At 36.2% G+C, this 21,049-nt stretch overlaps 2 protein-coding genes across 9 annotated transcripts in view; one reads left to right on the top strand and one right to left on the bottom strand.

Moving 5' to 3' along the window:
* The first annotated feature begins 554 nt into the window (after positions 1-554).
* LOC114306756 (S-adenosyl-L-methionine:benzoic acid/salicylic acid carboxyl methyltransferase 3) lies at positions 555-2,996 on the top strand. The gene is given in 5 exon segments (XM_082913630.1): positions 555-734; positions 1,604-1,839; positions 1,841-1,994; positions 2,279-2,528; positions 2,632-2,996. Coding segments are annotated over 5 exon segments (1,080 nt in total). The 5' UTR covers positions 555-659.
* A 2,245-nt stretch (positions 2,997-5,241) lies between these two features.
* The window catches only part of LOC114321180 (pyrophosphate--fructose 6-phosphate 1-phosphotransferase subunit alpha-like), a 42,043-nt gene continuing 26,235 nt past the window's right edge, over positions 5,242-21,049 (bottom strand). Inside the window, exons 1-5 of one of the 8 annotated variants that reach the window (XR_014362166.1) lie at positions 14,213-14,396; positions 12,502-13,848; positions 12,282-12,417; positions 8,433-8,607; positions 5,242-5,589 (exon numbers count right to left, since the gene is read on the bottom strand). Coding sequence is in view for 1 of the 8 variants with exons in the window: in XM_082916328.1 (XP_082772454.1) it covers positions 5,464-5,589; positions 8,433-8,547; positions 14,213-14,262 (291 nt within the window). In the remaining 7 variants the exon portion in view is untranslated. Of the gene's footprint in view, positions 5,590-8,432; positions 8,608-12,281; positions 13,849-14,212; positions 14,412-21,049 lie in introns of those variants that run through there. The other 7 variants (XR_014362164.1, XR_014362173.1, XR_014362167.1 and 4 more) reach the window with 7 other exon arrangements.

Genomic DNA, 21,049 nt, shown 5'->3' with positions numbered 1-21,049 from the left:
TCCTAATGTGACAACGTGACGAGTACAATGTGACACTTTAAAAAAATGAAAATTCCTTAATGTATTTTTCTCAAACGTAATAACGTAACGAGTATAATATGATACTTCAAAAAAAAATAAAAACTCTTTAGTGTACTTTTTCCTAATATGACAACGTGGCAAGTATGATGTGATACTCTAAAAAAAAAATTAAAACTCTTTAATGTACTTTTTCTAAATGTAACACTCTAACGTGGCAAGTATAATGTGATACTAAAAAACTCTTTTGTTGTATTTTTTCTTCAAATGTGACATTTCAATGTGGCGGGCAAATAAGTCATTACAAATCCAAAATGATTAAATGGATCACAAAAAAAAAATATGGAACTATATGAATTATAAGTCCAAAATATAATACTTTTTGGTCAATCTCCCTAAAATATTCATATTTTTTCGTTATTTTTTTTTACGGGAATCAAATAAGGAAAATTATATTTTCCTTAAAAATTCCAAAAAACTAATGCAGCATAAAAAAGAAAAAAAAATATATGAGACTATAAGCTAATGAAAAGACAAAAGCAAATTATTTCATCTCAAGTTGAAAAAGTCGTATTTGCCCCCAGGTCATCTATATATAGACCAGAAGGGCAAGGGCGGCAAACAAAGCAAACAAAGCAAACATGGAAGTCCAAAATGTTCTTCACATGAATGCAGGCAATGGAGAAACTAGTTATGCCAATAACTCAACCCTTCAGGTCTCTCTCTCTCTCTCTCTCTGTTTTATAAATAGGATAAATTTATCAAATGATAAATTTATTAATCTCTTTTGTTTTTATAAATAAATTTACAGTAATAAATTTATCAATCAAAACCTATAGATAAATAAGTCTAGTTAGTAGGACTAACTGGTAAGTATCCCTTTTAAATATCAATCAACATGTACCGTATTGGTCAATACATATCTAGTTTTTTCATTCTAACACCGATACATTCTGGTATATTGGTTGAAATGAAAATCACATGTGTATCGGTCAATTCCCAAAGCGTATCAGGTTTCACACCTGATATGGTGAGTTCAATTGCTATAAAGCACTTTTTTGCGACTGTTAATTTTAAAAACTCCTGACCGCGACAGTTGATTTTAGATGCATATCGTTTGATACTCTTCATAATATGACACCGCAATCAATACCGATATATGTCCAGATAGTACTATTTAAAATTATGATGCAAACCCTTGCATCACCTTTCACTACATCATATAAGTGTTTTACGGACCAAACTCTTTCATCTCTACAAGTGAAAATTTTGTTGCAAAAAATGACCTTAGCAACAAATGAAAATGTCGCTAATAAATATAGTTTTAGAGATAAAATAATTTTGTGCCAAAAGATTTACTTTTTGAACAAAATTTTTGGTCCCAAAAAAATAGTAATTCATTATTAAATGTCTAATTTTGTCGCTAAAAATACAATAATGACATTTTTGGAAATTAAGATATTTCAACTCTTATTTTTTGCATCTAAAACCTTAATTTACACCAAAATCAACATTACTTAAAAAGAATAATACATCATTTTTATTTATTATGGCATCTAAACAATTTAATCATATGTTTATTCAGAAAACAGCAATATTGATGGCGAGGCCAGTTCTAGAAGACACCCTCAAGAAAGTGTACAACAATGATGCCTTCCCAAAACACCTAAAAATAGCAGATTTGGGTTGCTCTTCAGGACAAAACACATTCTTAGTCATCTCTCAAATAATTAACATCATTCATAATTTGATGCAACAAAACAATTGCAAAGCACCAGAGATTGAAATATGTTTAAATGATCTTCCCCAAAATGACTTCAACAACATTCTATAAGAAGATCAAAACAGAGAAAGAAGAAAAGTTACACAGGACTTGCTTCGTATCAGGGGTGCCTGGTTCTTTTTATTGTAGGATTTTCCCAAGAAAGAGCTTGCACTTTGTTCATTCGTCTTATAGTGTTCACTGGCTATCTCAGGTTTGTGTTGTTTTTCTGGTATCAAACATATGCACACAAAAATCAAGTATAAATCAAATTAAGGGTCCTAAAGTGAAATAACATTTATCAACTTAGCTTATGATCAAACTAAATTAACTATTGAACTCCAAATTCAAACAAACAAAATATTCATAAAATTGTTACCATATCTTACTTTTTAATTTTTATTTATTGCGCGAGAGGTGTTGACATCACAACAAAATTAATTAATCAACACGACATGTTAAGTAATTTTTTATTTTTATTTTTTATATTAATGATAGGTTCCTGAAAGACTGGAGAACAAGGGAAATATATATATGGCAAGGACGAGTCCACTGACAGTTTTTGAAGCATATTTAAAGCAATTTCAAATGGACTTCTCAACATTTCTAAGTTTGCGCTATGAGGAAATTGTAGTTGGCGGGCCTATGATTTTAACGTTTCTCGGTAGGAGGATTGCAGATCCCACTGACAAAGATTGTTGCATCCTCTGGGAATTGCTCACAAAGTCACTGCTCGACTTGGTGCCTGAGATTTAATCCATTTCTCTTCGTATATCCCAATTAAAATTTACGATGCTCATTGCCTTTCTGTAGAACTATTTGAAAGTAACTGCAGCTATTTCATTGGTCGTAGGGACTCGTTCAGAAGGAAGCTATTGATTCATTCAATTTTCCTTTTTATTATCCACACAAGGATGAAGTAAAAGCAATAATTGAAAAGGAGGGGTCGTTCAATCTTGAAAGGCTGGAAGTTTCCGAGTGCAATTGGGATGCTAATGACAACAATGATGATGAACATTTTGTGTTTGACAAGGATAGGAGTGGTAAAAATGTTGCAAATTTAATAAGAGCGGTTACTGAACCTTTGGTGGTTAGTCATTTTGGAGAATTCATAGTTGACGATGTTTTCAAAAAATTCGCAAACCATGTTGCTGATCATCTATGCTCAGAGAAATCCAAGTTCATCAATATCGTCGTTTCATTGTCGAAGAAGTAATAAATTGATTTAAGAAAATAAACTGTTTTATTTTTTATATTGAACTTGCTTGTAGTATGCAGATGTATCTTTTAAAGAACAAGTTGTACCAGTTCTTGATATTAAACTGCTTATAGTTTGCATGTGTATGCATTACATGTTAAATAATAATAACTTATGTTTTTAATATGATTTAAAAGTTATGCTTTATTTACATTAATATGTGATGGGTTAATTTGCTAGTTTGTTGCATATTGGAGTAACAATGGAAGAGAAAATTCCATCTACCATACCAAGCCACCTATAATGAGAAAGTTTTGGCATTTGGATTTGGCAAGGGCTCGCAAGTAATTTTCAGAAGAACATCTATAATAGATTGTGATATTTCAATTGTGTTAATGTCACATTTTAATAAAGCATCAAAATATCATATTTTGATAGACTTACTCAGTAGTGTATATGCTACTTTTAAAATGACTTAATTTCTACCATAAGATAGAATAAAAAAATCACAATGATGAAATCAGAGAAAAATTACAAGATATAGCAATAACAAGAAGGTAAAAGTTTGATGATGTTGACAAAATCTGAGAAAATAACATTGTACTCCCTCCAAAGTCTCAAGTTTGAAACTTTTTAGGTACAAATAATTTTTTGTGGTCAATCTATATATACGAAACTTTTTCTCAGCTTTAATTGGTATTAATCGATTAGTTAGTTTAATTAACCGAATACCGAATTATAAAACAAAAAAAAAAAGACAAAAAAAGACAAAAAAAGGGGAGAATTCTTTGCAAGGCAAAGTTCCATAATAAACTTGACACCAAGAAAGGAAGATTCAAATGAACTTTTGGAACTAAAGTTGAGTATATCAGCAACTTTCTATGTAAGCTAGAAATAGTAAAATTTGAACCAAAATCAACTAGCTATATTCATAAATCTAAACTACCTTTCAGAATCAACCTTCCTAACAATCAGATCAATTTTAGCCTATGATTGTTTTATGAGGAAAAAAATTAATCAAAACAATGCAGATCTTACTTTTAGTAATCATAGACAACTTAATATCATTTGAAGAAGGGAAATTCATTCATTCACATTTCAAATAGTGACTTCACATAGCTTTAGCATACAGCAATAGTGTTCAAATAACAGCAAATAAATGCATTTATCTCACATTTCAAAAGTCATTAATTATAGAGAAAATTTCACTTTGCACCCCCAAATTATCATTTAAAAACCAATTTAATCCTTATTCTTTTAATAATATTAGTTTTACACAAACTATTTGATTTTGAATCAATTTACCTCCGTCATTAGTTGCCGACTATAATCAAATGAAAATTGATGACGTGATACTGAAACTTCAATTGAAATTTTATTTTATCCCCCAAATTATTCTCAAAATATCAATTAGACCCCTAAATATATTTATAAAAAATTTTAATTTAAATATCTAATAATAATTTTCATCTAAAAAAACGAGAAAAATAAATTTTAAATATAAGATTTATAAAAAAAATATTTAAAAAATATTCCTCATTTAAAATTTTTGCTTTTAAGTCTCAAATTATCTTGAATCAGCCCTAGAGCCCAAAATTTTGAGCCTACTCTCTCACTCTTTCCTAGCAATTGTAGATAGCTTATCTCTCAGATTAATTTGAACAAAACTGCTCGACTGGTAATACGTTGACAAATCGTGTGGGTAAAAATTTAAACCACACATAATCTGAGATAAATATCTTTCTCCGAGATTTAAAAAACAATATTGAACGACAAAATTATTATTAGATATTTAATTTTCATTTTTTTTTATATATATTCAAGGATTTAATTGATATTTTGAAGAATAGTTTGGAGGTAAAATAAAATTTCAAATGAAGCTTCGGTGCCACATTAACAACTTCTATTTAATTATAGACAGCAACAGATGATGATGGGAGTAAAATTGACTCAAAATTGAATAGTCTAAGTGTAAAATTGATAATATTAAAAGAATAGGAGTTGAATTGATTTAAACTTGGGGAATTACACTGACATGGTAGTCAAAAAAAATATTTACAAATAAGTGGTAAAGATTATAAATATTAAAAATTAAAATCATAAATCTTATCATCAATATGTAACATTTTTTCAAAACACCCCCTGAATGATAATTTTCCCTTTAAACTTTCACTACTCCAACCATTAAGGCTTCACATATATTACAATTTCATATTGCCAGTAGTCAGCCTTACAAAAAGACATATTCATAGTTCCGTTGTAATTGGTCAAACTGCATCATTTCCATGTATTCTTAAAAATAAGGGCATTCACAGAAGTAAATATATAGTAGTAATAAATATCTACCCTGCCCCAAATCAAATCCCCAAACTGACAATACAAAAGAAGAAGAAATTAAAGTAAAGATGCTACGAAGATAGGCTTCATACATGATGCAGGCATGTCTTCCCTCATCACAGCAGGTATATATACATGGCAGACTTGTTCAAAGTGAGGCACGGGGTTTTGGCTTAGAAGACATCGCTGAGAGGATCCTGGCGAGTGAGGACATGGAACTCACAGCCACATTCAACACTTCTTGTGAACAACCTGGTCTCACAATCTTCTTCACCTGTGCAAGGACATGCACCACCAAGCTTATAGTCAATCCATATTACGATCAAAATGCTAACTATGAAATCTAGTGATCAAACCACTAAAAATTAGATGTGTAGTATTTCTTGTTTAAGCCTTCTATCCTTTCATTTTTTTATTTTTGGATAAATAGTTCAAGCCTTCTATCCTAATGTACACAAATTCAAGTTGGTCCCTGCCAAGATCTAGGCCACAGTCTTTGTGATAGGAAAAATACATTTAGACAACTTGAAGCAACATTAAAAAATATCTTTCTAGTTAGGATGAGTGCCTAACGTCAAAAGACTAAAAATGTGACTAGTTGCATTGAGTTTGTCTGAAAACAAATTCATTAGAATACCATCAGTTATTAGGAAAAAGGGCGACCCAGTGCACGAGGTTCTGGCTAAAATAGGAATCGCAAACAAATATTTTGTGAAAAGTAAATAATTAAAAATTAAGATTGTGTTTGGTAGAGTTTTGTAATTATGATTTGAGAGTATGAATTGTATTTTGAGTTTGTGAGGTTTGGAATTATGATTTGAGTGTGAAAAAATTGTTTGGTAAAGAGTTTTGAATTGAATGGGCAATTGTTGATGTGACATTTGATATTTGATAAAAAAATTTACAACTCATAACCAAACATACAACTCAAAATTATTTTAAAACACATAAAAAAAATTTAAAAATTCAAAAAATATTTTTTTCAAATATACAAAAATTAACATATCAATTGCAAAAAAAAAAAATCACTATTCCAATCAACCGGCCGGTCAACCGGTGGGACGACCGGTTAGGCAAAATTTGTAAAAAAAAATTCCAAAACTCACGCCTGGTACAGACTTCTCTGCAGATTTTTGGAAACGTGTTTTCAAAACACGTTCCAAACATCATATTCAAAACTCGGTGTAGAATCACATTTTGAAAACATAACCAAATAGAGCCTAAATATTTCTACTGTGTTCTCAATTCTAATATTTTTTTATGACTTTAGGTGAAGATATTATAGTATGCATACTAATCAACTTGTCCATTCAAAGCCTAAAAAGAGCCCAAGTAAAATCATTTCACTTTCATATGGGCACCAAAAGGCCAAATTAATAAATTTACAGTTCAAAAGTAGAAAGATGCAATTTTTATTGTCTTTTGGGTCATGATAAAAAAATTGCAACTTGCCTTGTGGCTAAGTTTGATTGTCTCTTAATTGTTCATCATGATCAAGTGAAACAAGTCCCCCACATGGAGCAAATCATACATGACTTGGTTTCACAACATTTCTGTAGATAACATTTATGTAGTGGTAAGCTGCTAGAAGGCCACCAGGCCTGACATCACAAAGAAAACAAAAACTAAAAACAGTTGACTATCCAAACAATGCTAATTGTCATTACTGCATGTCCCAAGTTAGCTAAATTCTTAAGATTGATGCAATGGGTGGTAGGCTGTAGCTAGGTTCCTTTCACTTTTTGCATACAACATCTACGGTTTTGGTTGTAGATCTAATAGGACACTAAGCCTCTATGGGTACATTTGTCCAAATCTCAACCATGGCAAGTCAAGTCAACGCCATATGATCACCATGTCATTTTCCCCATGAACCATGTGTTACCCTCGTGGGGTGACACATACACCAATAAGCCATCTCCACTTGTCTTGGTGCTTCCCTCCGAGGTTGAGCCACGCCAGCTAAGTCTAACATACGTGATCCCTTAGCATCAAGTCTAGTCCACTCATCCATGCGAATCTTCAATCCATTGTGTTGCCTCTCCCACCAGTGATGACATTAGTACCATTAGCTAGGTCGAGCAACTCTCCAATCAAGCATGTTCCTCCTATTCCTCAGTCCCCTACTTCCAATGTTACTCAGAGGGGCCTCCTAGTTCACTCACCCAAACACACACACTGCATTTCCTCATTGAATCTTTGCTCGAACACATATCCTCTCCCGCTCATGATGACACACTCAGCACGTTCAACTTAATTCAGCAACCCTCCACCCAAGCGTATCCCTCCTATACCTCAGTTCCTTATTTTCAAGATTATCTCCGAAAGGCACCTTGAAGCTCTCAAGCCAACACATGTTAGGAGCAAGACCAAAGGAGCCCTCAAGGTTAGTGCCATGGTTATAGGGCAAACAAGCGACTTTATATCCCTCACATGAGACCTTCAAGGATATGTGACTTGGTGGCTAGAGTTGAGGGTCTGTCAAGGCACTCTTTAGTGGGAATTGAACCTTGACTGGTTTTAGAAAGAGAGAAATTTCCACTAAAAAATATTTTCTAAGACAAAGACACATAGATAAACTACCCTTGAGGCCTCTGACTGAGGATATCACCACCACTATCAGTAGTGACTATTACCTCCACGAATGTGGGGCCATGAAGAGGAAGCAACTTGTCCCTTTGTTGATACTCGGGCACATGACCCTAGCATGCTTAGGTTAGCTATCCTCAAAGACCAGACCCTCCTATAAATAGTAGATCTCCTCAATTTTCATCTACATGCATGCACAAAGAAATCCTTCTCCTCCAACCAGCCTAAAGGCTTCGGTTTTCCTTCGCAACCACACTCTCTCTCTCCTCAAAAGACCAACTTAACCAATAGCTCTCACCCTATCCACCTTCACTGGTTTCACACCACCTAAGAGCCAATCAAACTTCCCAGAGGTCTCCACACCCAACCCACTCACCCTCGGCTGTCCATTATGTGATATCAAACCCAAAACAATCCAAGTTGAACCACAACTACATAATATAACCAAGTTCATTACAAATTAGAGTACCGAAGAAGAAAGGGAGATGAATCAGGAAAACATAGTAGTTAACAAAACTTTAACTTTACCTTATCAAGAAAAGCCTGCACTTCTTTTATGTCCTCAGTGTAATCCTCATCTTGCAAAGGCAAATCTAATGGCCTTCTTGTTTGGACCTGGTTCAAGTTGAAAGAATCCAGAATTCTGGCAGATATCACCCATCAAAAGTTTCGCATCATCCATATTCACTTAGATATTTGCTACCTCATGCGAAAACATCAAAACATTTGATACTCAAATAAGGCACACAACACATCATGGTTATGGATGTGTTAAAATTTATCAATAAACCTACCACCACTACCACCTCACCTACTCCACTAAACCTAACCCACTACACCACTACCACCTCACCTACTCCACTAAACCTAACCCACTACACCTACATCTATATACCCACTACACCTACATCTATATAAGGAACCATTTGTAATAGACAGAAACATATACAACAAGATACATAAATCAATAATATATCATTTTTAACATGGTATCAGAGCAAGGTTGAGAACCTAGTAATTCCGCTTCACCGGCGGGTGGCAGCCTCGCCTTGGCCGCCCGCCGGACCTCAACCTATTCCGCTTATTCTCTACACATGCTCTCACTCCCCTCTTTCCTTCTTCTTCTTCTTCCAACAAGAATCTCCCCCTTCTGACCCTTCTGGGACCCACCTTTGCCATTGTCAATTTGCATGTTCTTCTGGTTATTGGCCTTTGGAGCACCCCAAAGCTCAGCATGTTTGCCGCTCTTGCTTAGCTTCTTGATCAGCGTGTTTGGGTCTACATTTCCCGACACAATGACCTTGCCAAGGTCTGAGTCTATATGGGTTTTGTAAACCCCATCAATTTTCTACAAGATTTTCCAAGTCTGGATCTTCAAAACCTCTTCTTTACTCATGTCTTTGTACTAAAACAGAGCAACCAAGGGCCCGTCGCCACCAGCAAGTTAGTCACCAGCAACCAGCACAACATCAGCTCCGCCTTCATCTATCTCAGCGCTCCAGATCTCTTTCGCATCTTTCCTCCTTCACCCTCCTCACAAGTTTTTTTTTCAGATCCGCAAGTTCACCTGTTTGACGTGGTCGCTACGCACAACCAAACCAAAGATTGCTGGCTACTTATAGCTGGCAAGGTGTATGCTGTCACTCCATTCATGGATGCTCATCCCGGAGGTGATGAAGTTTTGCTATCTGCAACTGGCAAAGCTGCAACGCACGATTTTTGACGCAGTATTACATTGGCGACATGACCCACGTGGTCTAACTTTTTTCTTTTTTTTTTCTTATTATTATTATTCTTATTATATCCAATAATCACTCCACTCATATTTCCCACTAACCGTCCCACTTTTGAACAGAACATCGGATGATGGAGGCACTTCTCTCTCTTTTCCTTTCTTTTTATTTTTTATTTTTTTGAGTGTTTAGTGATGTTTTCTTTTATTTTCTTATTCACTTCTCTCTCTCTCACTTTACGCCCACTCTCTCAATCCGACACACTGCTTTTCTCTCCCTTTAAACTCTCTCCTTTCCTTTCTTTTTATTTTATTATTCCCTTCCACTACATTTTGTCTTTAAGTAAACGCAAGTGTATGTCTCCCCACCTTCATATCTTTTATCTGCAGCGCACATGCTTTCCTTTCATATCTTATTATTATTTTTTTTATTAAAAAAAAAAAAAAAAAAAAAAAAAAAAAAAAAAAACATTCCAAATACCTTTGCTGTTTTTCACAAATCCGTGTGATCAAGATTTGCACTCCAACACCAAACCATATTTTATTCATCTCAGGGATCACCCCCGATTACCATTTTACACACACACACACACACACAAAAAAAAAAAAAAAAAAAACAGCTTTGTTTTCTTTTCTGCAGTCGGCCACCAACCGACCTCACTTCTTCGCCTATTCCGCCGGTCTTTTCTTCTTGCCTCCGTCCTGGGCGGTCCTTGACGGTGCTGCCTCCGTGTTTCCTTGTCCACCGAGCACGTTCACTCCCCCATACTCCTCCACTGCAGCATATGGCGGACCTCCGAATCGGAACATCACGGTGGCCTTCCGCTTCAGCTCCTTATTTTCTGCCTTTAGCACACTTATCTCTGCTCGCGCATCCTTATACATGCGTTGGAGCAGAGCCAGCTGGGAGTTTAACTGTTGCACCTCATTTGTCCTGCTCTGCAGCCGGTGCGACAAATTTGTGACCGCAGTCATGGTTTCCACGCATGACTTCAGAGTATACTGATTGGCCTCAATATCAGTTTGCACCGCCATTTTTTGCTCCACCGACCGCATCGGAAAGTTCAACGGAGCAAAACCAGAGGTGTTTGGATGCGGTTCACTGGCCACCGCACTAGTTATTTCTCTTGTGGACTCGTTCAGTTCTGGAAAGAGCGTGAGCAGCCCCCGGGAAGAGGAGGCCATGTTCTGGGTAGCTGGACGGGAAGAAGAGGCCATGTTGCTGAGTGTTTCAGAGACGGGTTGGTTACAGAGTATTCCACAGTTTCTCTCTCCGAAGAGGCAAGAGTTTTTTTTTTCGAGAAGGGTTAGTTTCAGAGGTTTCAGACTGGTATGCACAGCCTTCGCCTCAACCTTGGTTTAAATAGCCAGGGCCGATCCGCGCATCGCGCGCCACTTGCCGACAGACGACAAAACGGGCGCGCAAGCCAAGGCGCTCACGTGCCTCGCCATCATGTCCGGCACACTTTTTTATGGATTGGGCACGCCTTTTGATGGCACGCCTTTTGATAGATTGGGCACACCTTTTGAGGGTGCGACTTTTTAAGGGTCCGACAAGACTCTGTAAACTGTCCCGACATTGATTCCGGTTAGCTCCTTCAAGGGTCCGACAAGACTCTGTAAACTGTCCCGACATTGATTCCGGTTAGTTTCTACAAGGGTCCAACAAGACTCCGTAAACTGTCACAACAACTGTCACAGCATTGTCTGCTACAACGGTCCGACATGACCCCATAAACTGTCTTCTACATCGGTCTGACACCGCCATCCAGTGTCCTCTACACCGTTATGACACCACCATACAGTGTCCTCTACAACGTTATGACACCCCCATACAGTGTCCTCTACAACGGTCTGACACCACCATCTAGTGTCTTCACCAACGGTCTGACACGACCATACAATGTCTCCTATCCTCTTTTATTTTTATGTATTTTCTTGTTTTGTTACTCTCTCCAAACTCAAGTTGGTTAGTTCCTATCCCCCTTGAGTTTGCGGGGGGCTGTTAAAATTTATCAATAAACCTACCACCACTACCACCTCACCTACTCCACTAAACCTAACCCACTACACCACTACCACCTCACCTACTCCACTAAACCTAACCCACTACACCTACATCTATATACCCACTACACCTACATCTATATAAGGAACCATTTGTAATAGACAGAAACATATACAACAAGATACATAAATCAATAATATATCATTTTTAAAACGAGTTCTATATTCAACCAACAAAACAAAGTAGTAAGCAAGAACTAATATGGAGCCAAACTTTAACAAATTCAAAAATTTTGAAGTTTTTTTTTTTTTTTTGAGGGGGTTGGGTAAAAACATTTTGAAGTTAAAAATGCCATTCAACATCAATCATCCTACATAGACAACAATGAGTTTGTTTTAGATGAACGAGTAGATATAGAAAAAGTTACTGCATCAAAACATAAAATTCCCTTCTAATGAAAAGATGGACCACAAAATTACAAGCTATGGAGCAAGAAGTTATAATATATATATATATATATAAACTATTTAAAAGATGATATAATTGATTGAACAAACATTGGAAAAAGGGAGAGATCTTCCCATAAAAAAAAAATCTATACTCCCACTTGCTAATGAAGACTTCGATAGTCAATCACCTAGTCTAAAACTTGGCAAGCCAAAGTTCGCCTGAATTGAATCCACATCTCCTTTCGTACTGCTCTTTCATCCTCATTGGTCCTTTCTCTTGCTGGTTAAAATGCTCGATTGCAACTATCAGCTACCTCTACCTAGCTGATAAAACAAGATATTGTATGGGTGTGGAAAGAATGGATTGCTCCTCATGTGTGTGAGTGAGCAAGAAGCCAAAACATTTACCTTCTTCTCGTTGTGCACTTCTCTAGTGCTTTTTGTTATGTTATGCAATACATCTTTCCATTATCTCCCACAATTTGCTCACTTGTTGGCACCTGGGGCTCAAGACCTTGCAAATTGGATTATCCATATAATATACAAAAAGAAAACTATAGATTTGGGGCCAATCAGGTATAACCGTGTGTCAAACTATGTTAAGCAGGAGACAAAAGGAATATTCAGTTGATTCCTTTCCAATAAGAACTGGACATGCGTCCCACATCCCCATGTGCATAGACAGAGTCGATGCGGTTTTTAGACTCAAGGATTCATTATTTGCTTTGGTTTATCAAAAGAACCCAAAGAATATCATGCCTTCCTTGGTCAAACAAACTCAGTGTGCGATTTCTGACAAGTCTTTTGAATTTTTGAGCACGAAGCAGAACTATAAAAGTTGCCCATTCAAGAGGTAATTTGGCCATAGTGTTGGTCACGCCGATCCCTGGTTTGTATCATAGTAATGGTCAGTGGTGTCCTCCCTCATGCTCTTCCCAACTATCCATTTTTTATCATTTCAATTGTTTGCCCCTAGAATTTCATCAAACACCACATTTGTCACTTTTGAACCCTAAATCTATAACAAATGCATCAAACTATGGTTTTTTATGAAATTTGAGGAGCAAACGACTAAAACGATTAAAAATAGATAGTTGGGAAATTATTCTCCTAAATACCTTTTTCAAATGTAGGTTTTCGCTCAGTCCATAAGGTACATTTATGTTTATGTCTGTATTTGTTCTATAGTTGGCTCAACAGGTTTCCTTAGTATGTCAAGGGTGGATTAATGAATGGCTGCTTTAGCTCTATCGACAACATCCCTGCCTAAAGTTCTGACACTTGTTTCAAGCTCTGCTTTGGAAAAATGGCCCCACCCAATGTGATCAATGTAACATCTCGACTGTTCATCAACTAAAAAAGAAACTAACAGACATAGATGGAGGACTGACATTGAAGCACTTTTCATAGTTGAGGGCATAAATGGAGACAAAATGTAATTGAGGGGCTGAATTGAAACTGGTAACTCACCCTCGGTACAACATCCACTTTAAATATGTCGGACAGAGTTCCACCATCTTTCCTAAAACCGATTGCTGATAGAAGGGCTTCACTTATGTTTTCTATGGCATTCGACATCGTGCCCCATGGGTCTATTTTTAGAGCAGTCCACAGAGTGGCATTGAGTACCAACAAAATACTAGTAATAAATTCTAATTAGACTATGGGAAAGATTAAGAAAAAACAAGTAAATTACCAGAGAGCAATTTACCCCAAGTAAATCATCCAGTTTGAATACGTGATGAGAAATTCTACCTAAAAATATGGGAAATATTAAGAGAAACAAACACTTCAAGCAGTACACATACAAATACATAATCCAACACAGATACCTAAGTCCATGTAACAGAGCTATTTCAACAATCAAAAACCATGTGGGTAAAATAGTTAGATCTCTCAGGCATTTTAGCATACAGTTTATGTGCAAATTTTAGAACTTTACAAGTGTTCATTGGACACTAACCCAGATGAAAATTAAGAAGACCCAGAAAGAAATACACAATCATATAAAATTTACATGCAATACAAGCATTGATTGTGGCTTTTTCAGTATCTGAGAGATAGTTAAAAATCAAGGAATAGATGAAACATAGTGATGAGAGTTCAAAGACTAACAAACCTGAGTTCCGCCTGAGAAAGTAGAGGATTCAATGGATGATGAAGCTTCATCTTTGAATTATCCAAGTAAGAGGGAGAGAGAGAGAGAGAGAGAGAGAGAGAGAGACAGAGAGAGAGAACCCAAGGGATGGCAATTCAGCTACAGTGTGCCAGCCCTCGCCACACGGGGGTTTGTGTCTAACACCTTGTTTGGATGGACTGATTTTTTTATTTTATCAATTTAAATTATTTATCTATTTTTGTTAAATAAATTGATGAAAAAAAAAATATTTTAATTATTAAACTCAATCAAAAAAAATAATATTTTAATTATTTTACTATATATACCTACCTTGAGTTTAATAACTAAGGTGTTATTTTTCCCTCAATTTTTTACTTGATTAAAATAAATAAAATATCACATCATACATATATTAAATCAATTTTTTTTTCTCATAATTATCTATCCAACAAAAAAAATTATTACAAGCATATTACTCTTTTCACCTCATAAGAAAGTTAAAAAATCATTAAAAACGTCAAGTTTTCACAGGGGGCCTTTACCTCACTATATTACTCCTCTACTATCACTACACCCACTATCCTTGAACCTTTGCTACCATCGTAATCGGTAGCCAACTACTACTATTGTTGTCACCTCCTCCCTCTAGGAGTGCAATTTGGACTGACTCAATTCGAGTAATTCAAACTTAGTTTGAATTTTTTTAAGACTTAGACGAGATATTTTTAAATTCGATACAGGTTTAGATAAAAATTTAAAAATTTGAATTAAATTTGGACGATCTTAGACAAAGATATCAAGCAATCTGAAACCTGAATTATACATATATAGATATATAAAAATATTAAATATATAAATTATTAGTCATTACATGATATTAAAGTAATTTAGATTATTAAATCATATTGAATATATATTATATATACAAATAACACAAAATCTTTTTTTTTTATATTCTTACTCATAAATTGTAAATACTACTATAGCGGCATATCTCTTATATTATATAAGTTATTTATTTTGATGTTATTAATGATTTTCTTTAAAAAAATATAAATAGACTCAAATTTTAATAATTTAATAATGTAGCTGGCAAAAAAAAAAATAAATAACTGAAATTCATTTATAACTCGGGCAATTCAGGTTTAACTTAGGTCGGGTATGAGCAGACAACCACCGATTTCAATTCGGGCCTAGGCGGGCTTGGACAAGTCTCAACACAATGCTTGGCCTGAAAAACCTCCCAATCTGACTGAACATGCCCAAGTTGCACCCTACCTCCACCATCACCGCTACACCTAACAATAAAAAATTTTAAAGATATAATTTGAAAATAATAGGGAGCGTTTGGTCTTGTTTTGGAATTGTGATTTCAATTCAAAAATTTTAAAACTCTTTTCAAAACTTATAACTAAATACACAATTTAAAAACATATCAAATTACATTTAAAAACTATTTTCAAAACTCGTAACCAAACATACAATTCGAAATTCAATTCAAAACGCAAAATCAAACTATTTTCAAAATTCTATTTTCAAAAAATATTTTTATTTTATTTTTTAAAATTATTTTTAGAATCATAATTTGAGTGTGGAGTCATATTTTGAGTTATAAGTTTTGAGTTGAGTTTTGAAAAAAAAAATTTATTTGGTTATGAGTTTTGAAAAGAGTTTTGAATTGTATTTTGGAATTATTTTTTAAAATATTTAAAAAAATTCTTAATTTTATTTTTTTAGGGTAAATATTTATTTATTTATTTATTTTAATGTGCACTGTATTTCATACATTTGTTGTATATTTTAAAAATATTTTTTCAATATCAAAAATTTCATTTTTTTATTTTAAATATATAGTTTTTATTTTAAATATTTTTTATTTTTTATTTTAACTATTTTATTTTATTTGATAACTCTATTTTTAAATATTTTAGTTTTTTAGTTATGTGTTTGGTTACGATTTTAGTGTGGAGTTTTAAAAATAGTTGGAGTTTTGAATTATGTGGCTAGTTGTGAGTTTTGAAAATAATTTTCAAATTAAGTTTTGAGTTATATGTTTAGTTATGATTTGAGTGTGGAGTTGTATTTTGAGTTAAAAATATTAAAAAATTTAAAATATTTACAAAATATAAATTATATATCTAAAATAAAATAAAAAATTCCTAAATATTTTAAAAAATAAAATCTAAAAAATTCAAAATATATCAAACTTAAAGTACAACTCTACACTCAAATTATAATTCTAAAACTAAACCAAACAAAACCATAATTTTTAAATTTTATTTTATGTATATCAAACAATTTGTTTTGATTCTATTAGTGCATTATTTGGTAAGTATACCAACAGGTTCAATATTTAAATTATTGTCAAACAACTTTTCAATTTAAAAAATTTAAGATTCAATTTTCAATAATTAATTTTCAATTTTCAATTTTATCAAATTCTACCTATGATTTTCTCTTAAAATACAAACAAAAGGGAGGGAAAAAATCATATATTTTACTTACTTACGCATCTAAACATGAAAATAAAAAAACACAATTATCATCTCCTTCATTTTCTTACCTAATCATTATTTTTCTTTTACATTTCTCAATCCGCTCGAGCCAATGGTAGGCCTGAATGATTAGCAATTTGTAATATGAGTTGTTAGGAATAAACTAAATAAATGTATTTTTTGATTTTTATGAATACGCCCTCCTCTTAGAAACAGTTGCTAGAAAATAGTACAATGAAAAAGAGAAAAGAGACACCTCAGGAAACAAATCTAAAGATGAGATTGCATCATTACTTAGGTGTCGTTTGGTAACACTTACGTTTTCAGTTTTCTATTTATATTTATAAAAATTTAAAAACTCAAATAAAAACTTGTTTGGTAAAATTTTTGATTTATAAATCAGTGGTCTCAGTTTATAAATTTGGCCAAAAAATAAAAACACAAAAAATGTGTTTCCATTTTGAGTTTTCAGTTTTTTTTTTTTATCACCCAACATTAGCCACCACCTGCCACCATTTTCCACCACCGTCTTCCGCTACCACCACCCACCACCTACCCTCCACCACCACCTGCCACCACTACTCACCACCCACCTGCTACCACCAGCCACTACCCGCCACCACCACCAGCCACCAGCCACCACTCACTTGCCACCCACTCGCCACCACCACCCATCCCTCACCACCACTACCACCACCCACCCACCCACCAACCCCTCGCTACCACCACCACCACCACCACCTGTCATCCACCCGTCACCACCCACCACCTGCCACTACCATTCACCGGCCGCCACAACCATCCGCCACTTACTTGCCACCACCACTCACTACTCACCTGCCACCACCATTCACCACCAGCCATCACCAGCCACCCACCACCACCCGCCACCACCACCTACCACCACCACCACTACCACCATCACCCACCACCCACCCGCCACCCACCTGCCACCACCACCCACCACCACTCACTCGCTACCACTTACCATCTGCCACCATCACCCACCCACCCACCACCACCACCACCCGCCACCCACCTGCCACCACTACCCACTACCACCACCCACTCGCTACCACCTACCACTCGCCACCGTCACCTACCCACCCACCACCACCCGCCTCCACCACCACCACCATCACTCACTCGCTACCACCCATCACCCGCCACTATCACCTACCCACACACCCACCATCACCATCCACCCACTACCACCCGCCATCCGCCACCCACCCGCCACCACCACTACCACCACCCACTCGCTACCACCCACCACCCGCCATCCGCCACCGTCACCCACCCACCCACCACCACCACCCGCCACCTACCTGCCACCCACCACCACCCACCATCGGCCACTCACCACCCACCACCCGCCACCCACCACCACCCGCCATCCGCCATCCGCCACCCACCATCACCCACTACCCGCCACCACCACCTCTCACTCACTACCACCCACCACCCGCCACCGTCACTCACCCACCCGCCACCACCACCCACCCACCACCACCAGCTACCCACCACCCACCGTCACCACTTTCCACCACCGTCTTCCGCCGCCACTTGCCACCACTTGCCATTTCTCACTCTTTTTTATATTTTTAAATTTTTTTAAATATTTTGTCAATTACCAAACGTGTTTGTAGTTTATGTTTTTCTAAAAATAAATAAAAAATAAACAAAAACCAGTTTATAAAATTTTTGTAAATATAAACTGAAAATGTAAACGTTACCAAACACACCCTTAGAGTTGACACAATCAAATTTTATTATTATTATTATTATTATTTTTTTTGATAACTGAGTGTCTGGACCAGCACCCCTTCGGAGTGTCGCACCTCGACTAATCAAATTTTATTTAGGGTACATTATCCATACGTTTTAATAATTAAATTTTATTAAAAATAATTTTTTAGAATAATTATTTACATATAATACTAAAAATTGATTATAAGTGACTTTTTTTGTGATGATTTTTATAATTTGTCATTAAAACTTATAATTAGTGACTTTTTCTGTAATGAAATTTTCAAACTATTGTTAAAAGTTGAAAGTTAAAAATTAATGATTTTTTCAAATAATTTTTTTAAACTGTTGCTAAAACTTTCAGACAAAAGCCACTAATTTTAAGGGGAACCCCTGTGAGATTATATCTTTTATTGGAAATTATCTATTGTATAAAAATATCTATTTTTGGCTATTGATGGAGGATAATTTTGATTGTTGTAGAAATTGTATGACGATTAGGTGAATTGAAACCAATTATTCATACATCTTGCATTGAGCATTATTGCATACTTAAACATTGAAAATATTTTGTTTTGAGAAGAAAAAAAAATGTGAATACCTTGGTGAATCTGGTTAGGGGGTGTGGTTGTGGTTATTATGTTAGCCTATGTGTCCTTGGTGAAAATCCAGAAACTCGCGCAGTTAGTTGTCGATCCTTTCAATTAGTATAGATAAAATGGCTTTGGTAGTACTTGTACAGCCTACTGGCAGACACGTACCTAGAGATTCCTAGTGCTTTATATCCACTGTCTTGTTTTCTGTTATAAATTGATTATTTTCATGACTTGATATATAATCTGGCATTGCATAGTTTTGAGATGAAAATTGAGAAATGTTTAACAAATGGCATGCATGTTATGACTTTGTCAATATTCATATATTGTGTTAAAGTATCTTTATTGAATTTTAGCTCACCATATGTGGAAAACAATTTTTAGGTGCTGATGATATGCCACCACCATGACATAGCTTGGGAAGATTTGGAGCCAAAGGCTTCTTTTGTTTATTTGATGTAATTATTTTGTATAAGCCTTGGGTTTTAGTTGTATTGAGTTGAACTCATTTTGATATACCTAAGTGTCTGTGGGGGCCAAATAATGGAAAGATCAGATGGTGTGTATTTTTGAAAGACTGATATTAATCGGCTATATCCTACGAGAGCGGGGAGCCGAATAGAATATATGTGCCGAATAAAGTATAAGTACTTAGGGCCGAATAAAGGAAAGGACAATGATTAAAAAGTAGGCCCTGGCCCCGAGGATTAAGAAGAACAGGTATAAATACAGGAACAACGGTTATAGAAAGGTATGTAAGAATCACTTTACAAAACTGGTAAATAGGCTATCCTGAGCGTCTGAACTAACTTGTCCGTCGGAGTGCTAATTCCGACACCCCCGACTGGAGTGCTTGTTTCTTTTCAGGTGACTAGCTGAGGATCACTAGCGTCTCCCACGATCCGAAGAGTATTTCCAAACCACTTCCCTACAATTGGCGCCGTCTGTGGGAATACTCAAATACATCCATGGCAGGCGTGACTGAAGATCCTCCGGTAGCCATTGACGAGACCGCACAGGAAAATGACCTCACTCCAGCAAATATGCTCGGAAAAGAAACCATCGCTGCAAGACGCGCCTTGAACTTCGACTCACCAACGACCTCAGCGCAAAAGACAATGCAAGCGATCATCGAACAAGCAAAACAGAATGAACAAAGGCTGGAGAACATGATTGCTGAAAACGAACGTCTCCGTCAAGATTTGGCCCTTGAAGTCGCAAAATCGAGAGAAGCCATGCGCCAAGATCCCGAACGATCTCCGAGGGCCGGTGGACAACGACCTCGAGCCCGACCAAAGGATACCGATAGCGACTTCAACTCATTAACCACAGAGCTCAACAAGAAGAGACGATCCGAAACTTCCAACTCCTCCAAAAAGAGTCTGCATACAAGGAACAAGCGTAGGAGGAGCAGTTCAGACGAAGAGGACCAGTACGATCCTTTTGTCCGACGGATTGCAAAGGCGACCCTGCCTAAGAAGTTCAAAGCTCCGTCATTCACTCTTTACGATGGAAAATCAGACCCCACTGATCATATCCGTCACTACAAGCAGGCCATGACATTGCATGCAGACAACGAAGCCCTCATGTGCCGAATATTCCCTAGCAGCTTGGGGCCGTTAGCTGTCAGGTGGTATTACAAGTTGGAGCCGGCCTCGATCAAAAGCTTCCATCGATTACAGAAATCCTTCAGGGTCAGGTTCATCACCAACGAGGTGCAGCCGAAACAAGCCAACTCTCTTTGGGCTATGCAGATTCAGTCAGGAGAAACGCTCAGAGCGTATTCAGAGCGCTATTGGGAGTGCTTCAACCTCGTCGACGACGCTTGCAACGACTCCATGGCCATCACCACCTTCAAAATGGGACTACATCCTAACAGTCCCCTTCGCAGTTCCCTGACCAGAAGACCCCCTAAAACAGTCTGGGCGTTGATGAAGAAAGTTGAAGAGTATTGCAAGGTGCAAGACGACGCCTTGAGAATAAAAGTCGGCCAAATG

The sequence above is a fragment of the Camellia sinensis genome, chromosome 2 (genome assembly GCF_055761805.1).
Source record: "Camellia sinensis isolate YWXY chromosome 2, ASM5576180v1, whole genome shotgun sequence".
Classification (NCBI taxonomy): Eukaryota; Viridiplantae; Streptophyta; class Magnoliopsida; order Ericales; family Theaceae; genus Camellia; species Camellia sinensis.
The sequence above is the reverse complement of the archived record's forward strand: the minus strand, read 5'-3'. Positions and strand labels throughout refer to the sequence as shown.